This window comes from Trichoderma virens (genome assembly GCF_000170995.1).
Source record: "Trichoderma virens Gv29-8 chromosome Unknown TRIVIscaffold_6, whole genome shotgun sequence".
Taxonomy (NCBI): Eukaryota; Fungi; Ascomycota; class Sordariomycetes; order Hypocreales; family Hypocreaceae; genus Trichoderma; species Trichoderma virens.
The window spans coordinates 2,324,798-2,341,662 of record NW_014013743.1 but is presented as its reverse complement, the minus strand read 5'-3'; the positions used below and the strand labels follow the sequence as shown (position 1 = coordinate 2,341,662).

The window sequence follows — 16,865 nt, the reverse complement described above, 5'->3', positions numbered from 1 at the left end:
AAGTACCAAAACGAAATCGTAAATTAGGAAAAATAATTCAAAAAATCAAAGAAGACATGGCTGAGCAAAAATAGTAATTCATAAAAAAATAAATGTCAATATCGCTCGTAATGCAAAATGATGAAGAAATAAAAAGAAAGAGAAGCGAAACGCCGTGAAGATGATACGGCGATATCCGAAAGAAGACGGAAGAAGAAACGTTGCTGGGATTGAATTGAAGGAAATCGCCCTAGTACCGGGGTTCTGCGATTGCTAGAGGAAAAGCAGCCAGCCAGCCAATGCTCAGGCCAGGCATGGATATGGATATGGATGGATATGGAAGCCTTCCAGATGAGCAAATCAAACCTGGTCGGGCGCCAGAAGCAAGGAGCCACAGAGCACGGGAGACGCGGGGTAAAAGCGCCGTTGGCGTTGAAATGTCCGGTTGCCTTGATTGAGAGCCAATTCGCCATTCCTGGAGGGCAAGGTAGGGGGAGGAAGCATGATGGCCCAGAGACTGGATTTTGGGGGTGAGGAGCAGGGCGAAAAGGGGGCTCCAGGAAGAGGGCCGAGAACCAGCCAGAGCTCACAAAACCGCCGTCAATCTGCTGCTAGTAATCATGGCCAGACGCAGTATCAAGAAGGAGAATGAGCAATTAATTCCAGTGGAAAACCGCAGAGCTGAGCAGTCTAAGACGCTGGAAATCAACAGAAAGGGGACCGTCAGATCTTGATCGCGGCATCGCAAGCCATCAAAGCTAACTAGCAGCAACTAGCAACAACTAGCGAGCCATCATTCTCTATCTTCGCTATTCATTTCTGATTCCCTCTCGCTTCTCGGCCCCAGGCTAAGGGCCCTATCTCGGGACGCCCCCTATCAAAAACGTGCGCGGTCATTGATAAGCCAGAAACCTACGCGCCATACAGACACAAGACCCTGAAGCTGTTGCTCAAAGTGCTGACTGAGGCGCTTGTAGGGCGTCGACAACCGACCCGCCCCATGAGACTATTCGCGTGGATACACGCAATGCTGAGACCCAAGGCTCGGTGGCTGGCCGCTTTGGCGTCGCTGACAAGGGCTCTGAAGCCTTGCTAACGATAAGCTAGAGCCCCCATAAGCGACCGGTTGTTTCCAGCCCAAGCTCTTTTGTTCTCTAGCAAAGTTCGTTTAGAGCTCGTTTCCTTTGTGCTCGGCTCAGTTTCTCCTGCAGGTCGTTTGGATCTGCACGGCGACGATCCCGCGTAACTCTGATGAGATCCCGCGGCTGCAGCTACCCTGAAACAACGATTACTATTTACAAAATCGAATCGGGGATGGGCTTGGGACTGAAGCTGCTAATGGCGGAGGGCGACGATTTTCACAGTTGAGTTATTATGTAGTGTTGCGATGGGCCGCCAGCGAGAGAGACGATGACAACTTGGCTGCAAATCCTACGAATCCTACTGCTTACAAAACACCTCCATTGCTCAACATTGACGGATTCTCTCAATCCTCGGAATTATCAAGCATGACTCAAAATGTGACTCAAACTGTGAGGGCATCCCTCGAAGGATTACCAGTCTGTGAGATTAATAATCGCGCTTGTGCTCTCGGTGCAACTGTAATCGTCTTGGTGAACGGCCCATCCCACTCCCGCCCTACAGATCATGCGCTTGCTAATACTGCCCTTTTTGCATAACTTGGCTGCAAACTGAGGTATAACACCTCGGAAGGATCACCTCGGGGCCGGAAGAGATGCCGATTGTGGTGGGGCAAGTTGGTGACGACACCTCTAAGTTGTCCAGATGGTGAGCATATAAGATGTACGTGAGCTGGCTTGATACAGAGTTTACACCAGTCAGCCGGCCATTAACTCGAATGCAACAGAGTCAAACTCGGAAATTAACAAGATCAAGCTCCCAAGATCAAACTCTAAATGAAATAGAGACAAGCGGAATAAAGCTTCAATCTGTAACAACCATGTCAGCCATTCCATACGAGGAACACACCGTCACCTATGGCGAAGACTCCAAGTCCATCTTCTACCTCGCCGCAGGCCCTCGGCAAGGTCCCCTCATCATCTTCGTCCACGGCTGGCCTGGCATCGCCAAAACATGGCATCCCCAGCTCCAGGCCTTTGCCAGCCTAGGCTTTCGTGTCGTGGCTCCCGATATGCCCGGATATGGCAGATCAACTGCCTCCACCAACCCGACAGACTACGCCCAGGAAAAGATCATTCAGGGAGTCCTCGCCGTGCTTCACGACACAGGCCGAGAACAGGCCATCTGGGTAGGCCATGATTGGGGCTGCGCTACCGTATACATCATCGCAAACACCCGGCCCGAAGTCTGTCGAGCCGTCGCAGGGCTCGCCATCCCCTACGGGCTCGTGGAGCGCGGCATGACGGCGCTCCTCGCCACCGTCGACCGCCATGTGTATCCCAAGGACGAGTATCCGTACGGCCAGCTCGGCTACATGGCCTTCTACGAGCAGTTCTTTGACAAGGCGATTGCCTTCCAGAACAAGAACCCGCATAGCTTCCTGCGATTTCTCTTCCGAAAGCCAGAATGGCTCCCCGAGGGTGCCCCTTCGCGCCTGGCAAGCACCCTCAAGGACGGCGGCTGGTTCGGCGGCATCGACAGCCCTCCTCCAGTGTCAGCCGTCAAGGACGAGGACCTCATCATGAAGCTTGACGTCTTCCAGGAGCTCGTGGCCGCCATGGAAAAGACGGGCTTCCGGTCCGCTGGCTGCTACTACCTGAACCACGAGGCCAACGGGGCGTATAATCTCGCCAACAGCAAGCACGACGGCAAGCTTCTCATGCCGGTGCTCTTCGTCTCCGCAAGATGGGACAGCGTCAGCGACTCCGCGCGAAACCCAAGGGGCACCGTCTATATGAGGCAAAAGTGCGAGAATCTGACGGAGACGATCATCGAGGCTGGGCATCACGTCGCGGCGGAGAAGGCCGAGGACACGAATGCGGCGATTGCGAGATGGCTGGTTGAGGAGGTCAAGGATTGGTGGCCTGGGTTCTGGAGCAACAGGTTTGCGAAGCAGCCGTCAAGGACTTGATAATGGGTGAGCATTAATGTGGAACTTTCTTTGCAATGCCATTGAGTTGATTATATAGTTTTGGAAGCGACTTGTCATGGACACAACTGCTATTCATTCGTCAGAATATCTAGAGCGTCATGAATCACTAATAGTAAATGTAACTATCACTTTCACAAAAACTCTTTCAAAAAATGACCTTGTAAAAGGCTCAATCTCTTTAATCAAAAGGAAAACAAATAAATATTACAACGCCATGCCATCTGTTCCGCAAGCCACTATCGACTTATGCAAAAAATAAAAGTTTCTCCCTTTTCTCTTTAGCCAGCCTCTTTTTGTTGGAAGTTTCGTCAAACATGTCGTATACTGCCCAGTAAAATGCCCTTCCAATCCTGCGATTTGCCCGGTTCTACCTCTATACTCCATGACCTTGAACCCCCCGCCATCTTCCTCTCCTCATATATGGGAGGGGGTACTACCCTATTAATTTCGTACGTGTGTGGTGTTGTGTCTGTTTGCGTGTGTTGGTGTGTTTTCAGTCTTGCGTATGTAAGTGTGTATACATACCTATGTAATATAGGTACATAGATGTAGACAGCCTCAGTCCTTTAATTGCTGCTGCTGCAGGAGGATGTCGCCTGAGACCGTCCAGAAGCAATGCTCAAAGCATCAACCTGGAACTCAGTGTCACCCGTGCTGAAAAGCTCGAGCTTGATCCTGTCGCTGCTCACGCCCAGCTCCCTCAGGCGTTTAGCCATCTCCATCATGAACTGCTCCGGCCCACAGATAAAGTACTCGGTGGATGAGTGGCTCAGCCACAAGTCTTCCGAGTGCACCTTGGCAAGATCTACCCGGGCGTCGTGATCATACGTGACGCCCGCCAGATCGGATTCCGCGAGGCGTGTCTTGAAGATATTGGTCTTGATGTGAGGCTTGTCGCGGGAGACTTTGCGAACGTGAAGGTAGAAGGGGATCGAGTCGCGCGATCCTTGCACCCACGACACCGGCCGGTTGGGCTGCTTCTCAACAACGGAGTTGAGGATGGCTACCATGGGGGTGACGCCAACACCGGCGGAGATGAGAACCAGAGGGGAGCTGGAAGTGTTGTACGTGTCGAGGAAGAACTCTCCGGCTGGGTGGGTGAGTTCTAAAATGTCTCCAACGTTCTTCTGGTCAATGAGCATGTTGGAGACAACGCCAGGGTTGGTGCCAAACGAGTTTGACAGATAACTCGGCTGTCGTGCCGTCTGTGACCCTCGATCACGCTTGACCGTGATACGATAATAGTCCGGCTTGGGCCTCTCAGACAGAGAATACTGCCGCGACTGCAGATATCCCTTATCCGGAAGCTGAACGCGCACAGAGACATACTGGCCTGGCATGAAGCTTGGCAGTTGCTTGCCGTCCTCGGGGACAAGGTAGAACGAGTAAATGTCGTCCGACTCCTCCACCTTTTGCTCGATGCGGAACCGCCTCCAGCCCTGCCAATGCTGCCAGTCGTGGTACAGCTGAGCTTCTCGCCCGATGAGCATCTTTGCAAGCAACCAGTAGGCCTTGTTCCAGGCAATCTGGACGGCGGGCGTCATGGCTGGTCCGAGAACCTCTCCAAACGCGGCGATGAGATACTTGGCCACAATGTCGTAGTGCTCGGGCAATATGCCGAGAGAGCAGTGCTTCTGGCACATCCTTTCCATTTTGGGAATCAACTCTGTAATGTGGTTAATGTTGTTGGCGAAACTGAGAATGATGGCCGTCAGAGCACGAGGTTGACGGCCGTTGGCCTGGTTGACTGTGTTGAAGTAATCATTGAGCTCTGGGTGAGCCGTGAGCATATTCCGGTAGAAGAGGGTTGTGATGAGCTCTCCATGCTCCGTCAGAGCTGGAATGGTGTCTCTGACCAGCTTGACTTGTTGGGGAGTCAAGGACATGGCAAAGGTGTTGAGGATTGTCTTGGCTGCTGAAAGAACTAGTTGAGGGCAAGTTGATATATATATATATGTGTGTGTGTGTGGTATATACCAGTGTGTATATAAATAGGTGTATATATATCAAGCTTGGACAACCGAGATACAAACTATCAAAAAGGGTATCAAAGGTTTACAAGTACAGAGAAGGAAAAACTTGGAAAAAGTAAAAGTAATAAGTAGTACGTGAAAAACGGCAGCAATCAAGGTTATGTGGAGAAGAAGATTGAAGATTCTGGGGCGGACCAAGGAGTTTATGAATGAATACAAGAGCTCCCTTATTGTTGGGGCAAAAGCTCCATGGGATCATGGCACAATTCCCGTATTAACCCGGCAGCGCCGCATTGTGCCGCTTGACAGAGCCAATCCTAGTAGTATCAAGGGCTGAGAAAAATTGGATCATGAGGAGAAAAAAAAAAGCAAAGAGAAAAAATTTCCATCTCAAACCCATCACAACGTCACCGCGTTTTGGACAATATCGCGTTGACAGAGGTTTAAGCGAATCGTACGATTCAGGACAGGGAGGGTCATGGACTCACACCAATTTCAGGTGTGTTCTAGAATGGCTATGCCGCTTCGGAGCCCAATTGCTGGGGCCTTGCCGGCTCGGCGTCGAAGGAAAAGTGGACGGCAGTGGAAAGCACGCGAGCAGCTGTGCCGGGATCTGTCACTCGAGACAGACCATTGCGTCAGGGTTTCTGCAGATTGGGACTTAGCTCTGGGCTCATCGAACGACAAAAATGGGGATGCCGCAACACGCCACAAGCAGAAAATTCTTATCCAGACGGCTATTTGACCTGTTCCTGCGCGGCCGGATGCAGCGTCATCTGCCGAGAACCGGGAACTGGGGATCGATGCTGTACGTCGGCCAATCAGGCTTGGCAGAGATAGCAGACAGTTACCCTTTTGTCGTTGTCATGGCTTCGTCAACGCCGGCTTTGCTGAGGGACCTCGTTCAGGGTTTCTCCGGGTTTGCTCTACCCCGTACGACTCATACAATCAATCGTCCCGTACTTTAGCAGGTAGATTAGCTACATTTAGCATTGGCACTCGTCATGTTCAGGAACAGAAGCCACAGCCCTATCAAAAGTCCGACGGGAAGGATTCGACAGCATCGTATCGTACCTATGGTGGCTGCCTTTGCATCGCGGGCCGCATTTTGGCGGATGATAGTATATTAACGTACTAGCAAGATTAGTACATCGGCGTTCCCCCTTAGTATTAGTATTCCGGAGTCCGGAGCCCGGAATCCGCAACCTCTTCTCGCGCTCGCACTAGCAGTAGCCTCGCATTACTTCAAAGATTCAACCGTGCACCAACGGGCGGCGGAATGCGCTGGCAATGCCTGGAAGATGAGCAACTCCTTAAAAGTCTGCCATGGGAACCGTCATCTGTATGACGGCGTGACGGGTGAGCCGCCGAGTGCATAAGATACGGTGTGTGCGCTTACGGCCAGTGTCAAGATTGCGCTCCTTCGTTCGGTACGAGGACTGGAAGTTATCCGTATACTTGTAATATTTCCCCTTTTGAGACCCATCAGCTTGCCTTGGCCCACTAGCAGTACTACCTCGACTGCCTGATACAGTATGAGAATGGTAGTGACATTCGGCAATTTTCTGAAGCATCAGCCCAGTGTCTGGCATCAGGCATGTTGCATTCCGCGCTCCGTACAAGGGCATATGTTACGGCTAAAGATATGTAGCCCACGTGCTGGTAGCAACTGCTTATGCTTGTTAGAGGCTATATCCGTAGTCGTCATGCTCCCGGGATATAGGGCTATTAGGGAGAGACATAGGAGAAGGATGCAACCAAGGCAACGCTCGCTTGCGTGTCAAGCATTGTGAAGCCGAATGTTCCTCAACCAACGGTGTCTGGATCGTCCGCGGAGAAATTCTCGCCCTGTAGTCCCGTTTCGCATTAGTATCAGCCGGGAACTCAAAGATTCTAAGCTCAATCATGTGATGGTACCAACAGAGTTCCGAATCATGCCCCTCCCATTAGCATTAATCTCAGGCAGCTTACCTCGGGAATAGTTGAGATGCTCCACGCTTTACGGAGCACAAGAAGGTCCATGGGGGTCAGGCACAAAGTATGAAGAATGTGGAGTCCCGAGGATCCGCATCGAGCAGCTGGACCGAAATGAAAAGACGAGGCGCGGAAAGGGAAAGGAAGAGGAAGAGAGATAAATGTCCATGAGTGGAGTTGGCCTTTGCTTCAGTTGCGCCATTGATGCTCCTCAGTCGATCTATATCTGCACGAGAATGGCGTGCATGTGTCGAGATTAGTGCCGAGACCGTCATAAGATTCGCGCATGTCGGATCTTTTCTTGCCTTGACCCGCTCTCCAAGTTATCACACTTTTGTCTTTTATCTCTCTGCGTTCCTCGGAACCCGCATGTTTGTCATTTGGCGTAGAGAGTGCTGACCGGGAACTGACCTTTTTTTTTCTTCTATCAATGCCTCGTTTCTCCCTCGCCACCAACCGCTCGCTTCCACAGTCGGATCGGACCGCTCCTAGACCCAGACTACCGTTTAATCAAACAAGACGAGTCTGAGGCGAGGGATTTCCAATGACTCAAGTAGCCTTTGCCAGCATCTTCCAAGGCCTGTTGTGCCTATGTTTAGCGACACGTCCTCTGTGTTGCTGGAGCTCGGCTCGACTTCAACGATGACAATGGGTGTCGATACTTGGCCGCCATCACACTTCGTACCTATACGACAGTATTAGTGCTCTAGCGCTGGGCTGAGCCAGTCATCAACAGACCTGCTGTTTCTCTTGCGGAAATAAATTGCGCAACAGCCTTGCGGGTGAATAAGCCATGCTGCTACATTGGCGGCCATTCGTGGGTCGACCTCAGCTGACGCTTGTCGTCCTACAACAGGAGACAATTCTTTCGTGAGCCGATGCGTCCGTCCTCTTAGCTGCGTGTCATTGAAGGATTGCGCGTAGCCGCCGTATCCTCTGTCCGGGTGTAGAGCAAGGCCCGGCTGTTGTTTTCTTCTCCGTCCATGACTTTTTGCTGCAAAAGAGCTTTGTATGTTGACACGCTGGGTAGGACAGATTTGACATGATTCCGTTCGGGACCGATACAATCGCCGTGGTTCTCCAGCATGTTCTCTTTGATGTCGTCGCTATGAAAGAATCAATCAGAGGCGGTCAAGGTGTCACTGCCTCCAGTCTCTTTCCTTCCTCGTGGCCAGCGCTGCACCTCTGTAGCATTGCATCATCGCCTTCCACTTTGCAAGTACATGCATTATCAACCTAGTCTTTTTTTTTCTTTTTCTGTATTTTTCTTTTCATTTTCATTTTATTCTTTTTTTTTTTTTTTTTTTTTTTTTTTTTCAATTCTCTGTCCTATAGTAGTAAACGCAGGAATACGGTGAAAACAATGACAAGAGCGCGAGCAGCTGCAACACTCGTCACAGCGAATTCCATAATAGCTCATATAGAGGCCTTTTTTTTCCCTTTATTAAAAAAAGAAAAAAAAAAAAAGTCCCACGCACCTGCCATGACATGCATACGATAGATAGCCCGCATTAACCACGCGCACCGCTCTTGCCAAACCGGCTTCCTGCCAGACCAGCTCCTGCCACCTTGGACGGCTATCGATACCCAACTCAGCCTCGCCCTCAGACCAATCCTTGCCCTCCCATCGCAACCATCTTCCCCTCCGCCTCATCACTTCCCTGCTCATCTCTTCTGCCTGTAGCAGCGACGCCGTCTGCAGCTATGAGCGGCAGCGACGTGGATGCCAACAGCACCCAGAAAGAGGCTCCAGCTCCCCCAAATTCCAACGGCTCCGGCCTCAGTGTCAAGAAGCGCAAGAAAGACAGCCTCAAGCCCATAATCACCATGGAGGGGCCACCACCGCAGCGACCTGCAGACGCGGATACGGCAGCAGAATCAGGCAAGACGGCTAAGCAGCAGAATGCCGACATGCACGAGTAAGTTGGCGATTCGTTTCGTTTCGAGACTCTCTTGATTCCTCCTCTTCCTCCTCTTCCTCTTCTCCCTCCTCAACTCGTCTGTCTCGTTTGTTGTTTTGATTTTTGACTTTAATGTCCTCTGCCGCCTCACCTCTCGTTGCCCGTGCTACGTGACCCCTCCAACCCTTGAAGCCTTGCGGGCAACAAATGATGAGATGAGCATGGGGTCACGGCGCAAAGTTGCGTGTCCATCTGCCATCATTTTGATATCTGCCCTGCCATTGGCAAGGCCCGTCGGGTGCCTGACCGGCTTGTCCAACTCCACCGTCACATCCCTCATCCCCTCGCAGCCGCAGGTTCGTTTCTATTCCTGTTTTCGCGCTCTGCAGGGCCTCTGCATGCAAAATGGCCTCTTCATTCGTTACACACGCTATGGCTGCTGCCCCTCATTGTCTGTCTGTGCCCGCTCTATGACATGGCCGGCTCCACCATCTTGGTCTTCCCGTGCCCGGCATTTGGTCATGTCGAGCCAAGAGGGACCCAGAAGCTGCAGAAAAACAAGGCAAATGGCCTTGGTTACTTCATTACCTTCTTTCCTGTTGTTCCATGTCATCACCACCTAGTCCTCTGCGCTGCAACGAGGCAGTGATGGAGATGCTGGTCTGCTCGTATCAGCGGGGCCGCAAAGCACGTCGAGTGACGAGCTGGGAGGCCGCTCCGAGTCTCATGGTGCCGAGTCCTGCACCGACCCGGCCTTGAGCTGGGGTTCTGTTCTGTTTTGTGTTATGCTGTTTCCCATTTCACATCGGATCGCCTCATTTCTGCCTTGCTTTCATTGTTTGCCACTGCCATGGAGCTGTACCTCCATTTGCTGCATCTTCCCATGTGGCCAGGGTTCCGCGCGGTTGCCCGTGTGTTGCTCCGTGGGCATCCCGTTGGCTCCGTTGCCCAAACTCATTTTGTTTATCCGGAAGATAAGCTTTGCCTGCCCTCGCCTGCTTGATCATGGCATGGGAAATGGCCTTGGCACTGCCGGTATCCTTCTGCAATTTAACCCTCGTCTTCCCTCTCCCTCTCCGAGCTCTTTTGCCTCAATGATCTTCTCCAGCCCTCTTATAAGGCACTGCTTCTGGGCGCTTCGCCACTTGCAGAGCTGCCGGCGTTTGTGAGCGCCCCACTGGAGGGGCTGGTTCGGGCGGGTAGTCGAGCTGCTACGGCCTAAGTAGGTACGGGCTTCTTGCTGCCGCTTTCAGCTGCTCGCCGTCATCATTGGCAAGCCCAGCCAATGAAGACTTCGCTCGCTCTCGATGAGTGTGTGTGTGCTCAGCCAGTCTCACTCTCGCTGCCACGCCGTTCCCGTTCTTTCTCCCCTCTATCACCTTGTCACGATACCGCCTCTACCAGAATAACCCTCACCTTGTCTGCCCGGTTTGCTGCCTGGGCAAGAAGGGAAGAAAGCCCAAGGCCCTCTATCTTTTGTGCTCTGTGCCCACTTTGCCGTTCCTTGTTTTTTTCATTGTTTTCTTTGCATTTACATTTGTTTCTTTTTCGTCCTCTTCCTGGTTAGCCAAAACGGGCCCGTTTTATTGTCCCTCTCGTCATCCCATCTTTGGGATAAGCCCTGCCCGATACCAGCTGCGACTATCATTGCCCAACCATTTGCCGCGGAGAGACGCTGCATAATGTCAAAGGCAGCATGAGCTTTCTCAAGACCAGGTTCCCCTCACCTTTCTCCTACTTGTCTATACCCTCTTTTTCAAACCCCCTTTCTAGCGGCAGGACCCCTTTCAAGAGCATGTGCAAGGGGCTTTGGTTTTGATTATCGTGCCCAAGTGGGCGGCCCGCTTGGCTCCAAACACTCCTACTTGTTGCTACTGCTGCTGCCGCGAGCACTACTGCGGCCATGCTGCCATTGTAGCGTCAAGTACGTGATGTGCTTAGCATCTGCCTTAGTCGGTAGAAGCTACCTCACCTTGAGCTGCCGGTGTCACTTCACTGCTGCTGCTTGTGCTTATATTGTTAGCGCAAGAAGCTGTTTGTAGGCGGTAGATTGGGCTTCCAATCTTGATACCGTCACCCCGCAAAGCGTCTCTCTGGCTCGAGTTGACCACTAGCCTCTTCTCCCCCCCTTCCCAAATAGACCGCCCAATCAACAGCCGCTATCCCTGCCGCCCGCGCTGTCCTGTCTCCAACTTGGATCCTTTCTCTCCATTCCATCGTCTTGCTGCCAGGTAGTTCCTTGGCCATCAAATCTGCCACCGTTTCCCCTTGTTGACGCGCTTCCGCAAGTCCGAGTCGCGATCGCTAACCGCTCCTGCTTGCTTTGCCTTGCGATTTAGAACCCGCCAATTGCCCAGCGCCACCATGGCTCACTCGCCGTCCTCATCGTCGGCGGCTGACGACCCCGCCGAGAACACGGCCGACGAGGAAGATTCCGAAGACTACTGCAAGGGCGGTTACCATCCCGTCCAGATTGGCGAAAAGTTCAAGGACGGCAAGTACACGGTTGTGCGCAAGCTGGGCTGGGGTCACTTCTCGACCGTCTGGTTGTCGCGAGATAACACCAACGGCAAACACGTCGCGCTCAAGGTTGTGCGCTCCGCCACCCACTACACTGAGACGGCCGTCGATGAGATTAAGCTTCTCAACAAGATCGTCCAGGCCAATCCCAACCATCCCGGCCGCAAGCACGTCGTCAGCCTCCTCGACTCGTTCGAACATAAGGGCCCGAACGGCACTCACATGTGCATGGTCTTCGAGGTGCTAGGCGAGAACCTGCTGGGCCTCATCAAGAGATGGAACCATCGTGGTATCCCCATGCCTCTTGTCAAGCAGATTACCAAGCAGGTCCTGCTCGGCCTGGATTACCTGCACCGGGAGTGCGGTATCATCCACACGGACCTCAAGCCCGAGAACGTCTTGATTGAAATTGGTGATGTTGAGCAGATTGTCAAGAAGGTGGTCAAGCCCGAGACGCCTGACAAGGAGAACAACCGCAACGGTCGCAGACGACGTAGGACGCTCATTACTGGCAGCCAGCCGTTGCCATCTCCCCTCAATGCCAACTTCAACCACAACAACCTATTCCCATCATCTACTTCTCAGGGCAGCCTGGCCGGAATGCTGGATAGTATGACTGTTGTTCTCTCTCTTCTTTTAATATTCTTCTAACTCTTTTTTTCTTTCTAGGCAAGACCAAGGATGGATCGCCAGCCGATGATGCTCATAAGAGAGAAAAATCCGCGTGAGTTTTGACACCTCTATCCCTTCCCTTTCCCTTTGCGTTTCTTCAGCGCAATGGCGAACTGTCTAGTTTCTTTTCCTAACTTGAAGACGCGGTGTCTTTACACCATCTAGTGACCTCTTGACTCGCGAAGTGTCGGGGATCTCCCTTGACAAGTCCAACACACCCTCGGGCTCCAGTGACAAGCGCAAGGCGGATGATGCGCATGCATTTGAGGTGATTAGCGTCAAGATTGCCGACCTGGGCAATGCGTGCTGGGTCAATCACCATTTCACCAATGATATTCAAACGCGGCAATATCGATCTCCAGAGGTGATTTTGGGTGCAAAATGGGGTGCAAGTACAGACGTCTGGAGCATGTCTGCCATGGTAAGTACCTGCTATAGCCCGGTTGATTGATTTCCTTGCGTTATCAATTCTTGGCTCATCCAACTAACAAACCTCGACAGGTCTTTGAGCTGATTACGGGCGACTATCTGTTTGACCCTCAGTCAGGCACTAAGTATGGCAAGGACGACGATCACATCGCGCAGATCATTGAGCTGCTGGGACCCTTCCCACGCTCACTGTGCCTCAGTGGCAAATGGAGTCAGGAGATATTCAACAGGAAGGGAGAGCTCCGGAACATTCATAGGCTGAGGCACTGGGCTCTGCCGGATGTCCTGAGAGAGAAATATCATTTCAAAGAGGACGAGGCTAAGCGCATCTCGGCCTTTTTGACTCCGATGCTGGAGCTCGTGCCAGAGAAGCGCGCTAACGCCGGCGGCATGGCAGGACATCCGTGGCTGGACGACACGCCTGGCATGAAGGGCGTTAAGATTGAGGGGCTTGAGGTTGGCAGCCGCGGAGAGGGGATTGACGGCTGGGCCACCGAGGTCCGCAAGCGATGAGTTTGGAGCCCTATAGACGGACAGGAGCCATGGATCAAGCCATGTTGCGCAAGTATTTTTGGACCATACTACGCCGCCAACTAATGAAATGGATGGTAGAAGATTGGTGGCCCGGCATAATCGAAAATGCCCTGGGCAGCCTTCCGAAGTCAAGGTAGATATGAAAAATGATTCCCTTATGAAACAAGGAAGAAAGCGACAAAAGCAAGAAAAAATCACAAAAAAAGTTGGCGGGGAGCTAGCCATCACAATTTTGAGATGTGTCGAAACGGCGACGATAGATAGACTTGCAATGTGATGATGTCTTTTTTCATCATAGCTACCAATTTCAAACAAGTCGTGTGCTACTACCTTTTATCCTGTCCTGTCTATCTGGTCATGATGCCTTGTAGCGACTCAGGATGCCATCCAATGAAGGGATAAATAGCCAAACAAACAGACAGCCAAACAAACAAACAAACAAACCAATGGCCTGTTAAATACACAATCATACATGTCTTGCCGATTTCAATGCCGAGTTTCCTTTCCCATCTTTGTCTTTCTCACTCTCGTCTCTCTTGTCTCTCTTGTCTCTCTTCCCTGTACGGTTATATCAAGCACGTATATCTTCATGTTTCCCGTGTCCACACCGCCAAACAACCAATAGTAGAGTTAGGTTAGATAGATAGGTAGGTTATTGAAGGGAGGAAGGTAAGTGATAGGTATAGTACAGCAAAGGTAGGTAAAGATAGGTAGGTAGAGTCGGCCAATACCTAGGATAAAACCTCGAAAATATCAAGGTAAGATGCTTTAGAGCATAGAGAGAGAAGAAGAAAAAGAAAAAGGAAAGCAAGAAAAAAGACTCCGTTACAAAGGAAAGCTGCGTGAAGCAGTCGTATGAGAGAAAAAAGAAAAGGAGATAATACAACCAGCCAAAAAAGCAAAAAAAAGCAAGCAAAACCATGCGGGGAGATATCACTGCAAACAGTACGCCTTCCTCCGAGCCCTTTGTTTTCTCTTCTTCTTTTCTCTTTCTCCTTGCCTCATCGAGTTTCTTCTTGTTTTGAATCTTTTCTTTTTTCCCATCCTCCCTGCCCATGAAAAAAACCCACAACCCCCCCGAGTTTCCTAACCTAGGCCTTTCTTCGAGCCTGCAAAAAACCAATACGCCTGCCCCGTTGCAGAGTCATCCGCAGCCACTTACTTCTTACTTCGCGCTGATCTCCTGGCCTTGACTGCAGCGGCTGGCCCGTCGGCTTGGGAACTTGAGAGCCCGTTTTCCCGGCTTGCGTCCTCGTCTTGAAGGTCACAAACGTCAGTCTCCGGCGTCGTTGGCTCTTTGCTCGAGCTCGTGTCCTTTTCTTTCTCTTGTGATTTGAGGACTTCTCTTACGATGCGCTTCCCTTCATCCATTTCGCCGTTGGGCGTCCCGCAAGCCATGCACTTCCACATGCCCAGCTCTCCCAAGCTCTTGGTGCCGGGGGGTGCCTGCCCGTTGACCAGGCGACACGTTCTACAGATGAGCACGATGCGGTTCTTGGGGGCGGTTTCGTCCTCGCCCAGGAGGACGTCGAAGATGCGATCGTACCAATGAGGCTCGGAGGGGGTCGGCGGTGGCGGGATGCTGTACATCTGGCTCTGCGCTGACTGGGGGCGAGGAGGAAGCGCATGGCCAAAGGCATTGGGTGCGAATTCGGCCGTGGTGTCGAACGAGGCGACGCTCTGCGCGAGGGGCGTAACGGGCCGGCTGCTGGGGGCAAGCGAGGCGGGAGAGAATTCCCGTCGGGGGATGTTGGCTGTCGGGGGAGGGGAGATGTGAATGCGTTCGGGCATGGTCCAAGTTCCCTGCTGAGGCTGAGGCTTTTTCGCATCCGACGAGTCCTCGGGCGCCTCCTGCTGCCTGCTTCGTGGTCTGCCGTCGGGGCCGCCGTATTTCTCAATCAGCTCCATGGTGGAGTCGTACTTTGTCGCATCCTTGAGCTTCTGGATCGTCTTGCCGCGCTCTTCTTGCAAAGCTTTGAGCTTCGCCTCGAGACCTTCGATGCGGAAGTTGTAATAGCCCGTAATGACGACGCGCGTCGTATAGATGCTGTGTGACGACAACGAACGGGTTGGATCGTCAGCCAGAGCACGGGACAGAGGGGAAGGGAGAAGAAATCTGCGAATACTCGTTTCGTGCGTGCATGCGCATAACACGTAATGCGCTCTTCCATGTAAAGGCTCGACAAAAGCAAGGCAAGGCAAGGCAAGGGACAAACTCACAAGACAGGCCCGCCAGCCATGCCGGTCCATTCCCAGGGCCCCAAGTTAGGATATCCCACAACCAGGAGAAGGACAATGACGCTGACGAGGTAGGCGAACGAGGTGTAGAGGGTTCCCAGCACCTTGATCTTGCGAGACCGCAGGCGTGTCCATTCTAGGCGAGACTGGGTGGTTGTGATCCTTTTCGAGAGGGCCGACAGCGCTTTTTCGAAAGAGGCCGGCGACGAGTCGTCGCTCTGTTTGCGCCAGGTCAGCCGAGGGCTCGAAGCCAAGGGGAGCAGCGCAAGTACGCAATGCGAAATCAAGATCTCACCTTGAAGGGCCAAAAGGACACCATGGCGGGCAGTTACTTAAGGGGAGTAAAGGAGAGTCTGGTGAGGGTTGGAGTTGGAATTGGAGGTGCAAGTGGAATCGTGCCAGAGGTTGGCTTGGCTGGTTGTGTTCTCGAGAGAAAAAGGGACCGGGTACCGCAAGCATGTGCATGTGCGGGAAAAGGGGGGCGCGCAAGGAGCCGGCAAGTAAGCAAGAGGCTGGATCTGACGCTCTGCAACGGCGCAGCCGCAGGCAAAGACAGAGTTGAGGCGTGTTGAAGCCTCGTGAGCCCTCGCAGAGGAGAAGCACGAGACAAAGAGGCACGAACGGAGTGACTTGGGCCTAGCGAGTAGCTCCGGCAGGACGAAGAAGTACCTTTTGGCTAGTGTGGACACAGAGGCTGAAATGAGCTCGTGGTGACTTCATTGGGCAGGTGGGAGACGCGCGCCACAGTGCAGGTGGGCTGTTGAGCCACAGCATGTGCAGCATACTTGTACTATTACCAGCATACCCCAGATGACAAGCCACAGGGCGGGTGAAGTGACCTTCCAGTTGGAGTGAGGCTCGTGGCAGCAGTGCCTGTAGCAGTACCTGTAGCGGTGCCTGTATCGCATCATCACTGCAGCACCCGCATTTGATATTGCCGGTAGCCTGATGTCAAGATTACTACAGTACCTGGATTAATACATTGGCTAGATGGGTACTACTAAATACCTAAGCATCCGATTTGGGTACCGAGGCCAAAATATTGATTCAGTTTTAGTGCCTGGCAGCGAAATGGCCAGATTTCAGAACAACACGACCAATGCGCCACAGCCCATCTTTCCCTTTCAGCAAACAGTACCTTGGCAAGTACTAACTCATACCACCTGCGCCTCAGGCGGTACTACATTGCGATGCTGCTTCGTATTCTGCCGGCAGTATTGAAAATGCAACCCTTGAAACGCCATCCTCGTTTCAACGTCAGGCACCCTCCGCTTTGGCCGATCGGGAGTATCTCACGCACGCTAAGATAATCAGGGTCTTGGATCTTGCATATTGCCCATCTGACAAGTCAACTGATTCGAAGAAACTGAAATACGTGATCAGCTGTATCATTCTACGGTGGCGATGAATAAAAGTCCAACTTTTGAATAAAAACTCCAAGCTCCATCTGTCCTACATACAAAACCTTCATGTCGACATTCTTAGGTGGCTATTGTAAACGTATACATCTATATAAAATAGAACCTCTGTCTCAAAAATCAATTTCCCATCCTCATCATCATAGCTTCATTA

At 52.1% G+C, this 16,865-nt stretch overlaps 5 protein-coding genes across 5 annotated transcripts; 2 read left to right on the top strand and 3 right to left on the bottom strand.

Annotated features, from left to right (window-relative positions):
* Nucleotides 1-1,832: 1,832 nt before the first annotated feature.
* Nucleotides 1,833-3,332, top strand: TRIVIDRAFT_209270 (uncharacterized protein; the record flags this gene model as incomplete). Its single annotated transcript, XM_014101541.1, has 1 exon — nt 1,833-3,332. One exon carries the CDS (start codon nt 1,838-1,840, stop codon nt 3,029-3,031), a length of 1,194 nt encoding a protein of 397 aa, XP_013957016.1.
* On the bottom strand, nt 2,609-5,145 carry TRIVIDRAFT_83817 (uncharacterized protein; the record flags this gene model as incomplete). Its single annotated transcript, XM_014101540.1, has 2 exons — nt 2,609-3,521; nt 3,578-5,145. The coding sequence occupies one exon, from the start codon at nt 4,936-4,938 to the stop codon at nt 3,619-3,621; it is 1,320 nt and encodes a 439-aa protein (XP_013957015.1).
* A 975-nt stretch (nt 5,146-6,120) lies between these two features.
* TRIVIDRAFT_110542 (uncharacterized protein) lies at nt 6,121-7,078 on the bottom strand (the record flags this gene model as incomplete). Its single annotated transcript, XM_014101539.1, has 2 exons — nt 6,121-6,873; nt 6,997-7,078. The coding sequence occupies one exon, from the start codon at nt 6,651-6,653 to the stop codon at nt 6,339-6,341; it is 315 nt and encodes a 104-aa protein (XP_013957014.1).
* Nucleotides 7,079-8,703: 1,625 nt separating this feature from the next.
* Nucleotides 8,704-14,433, top strand: DSK1 (serine/threonine protein kinase, CMGC group; the record flags this gene model as incomplete). Its single annotated transcript, XM_014101538.1, has 5 exons — nt 8,704-8,918; nt 11,240-12,030; nt 12,090-12,144; nt 12,258-12,513; nt 12,594-14,433. The coding sequence occupies 5 exons, from the start codon at nt 8,704-8,706 to the stop codon at nt 13,032-13,034; spliced, it is 1,758 nt and encodes a 585-aa protein (XP_013957013.1).
* Nucleotides 12,632-15,612, bottom strand: TRIVIDRAFT_212992 (uncharacterized protein; the record flags this gene model as incomplete). The annotated part of the gene is made up of 3 exons (XM_014101537.1): nt 12,632-15,102; nt 15,276-15,511; nt 15,589-15,612. The coding sequence occupies 3 exons, from the start codon at nt 15,610-15,612 to the stop codon at nt 14,214-14,216; spliced, it is 1,149 nt and encodes a 382-aa protein (XP_013957012.1).
* Nucleotides 15,613-16,865: the final 1,253 nt, after the last annotated feature.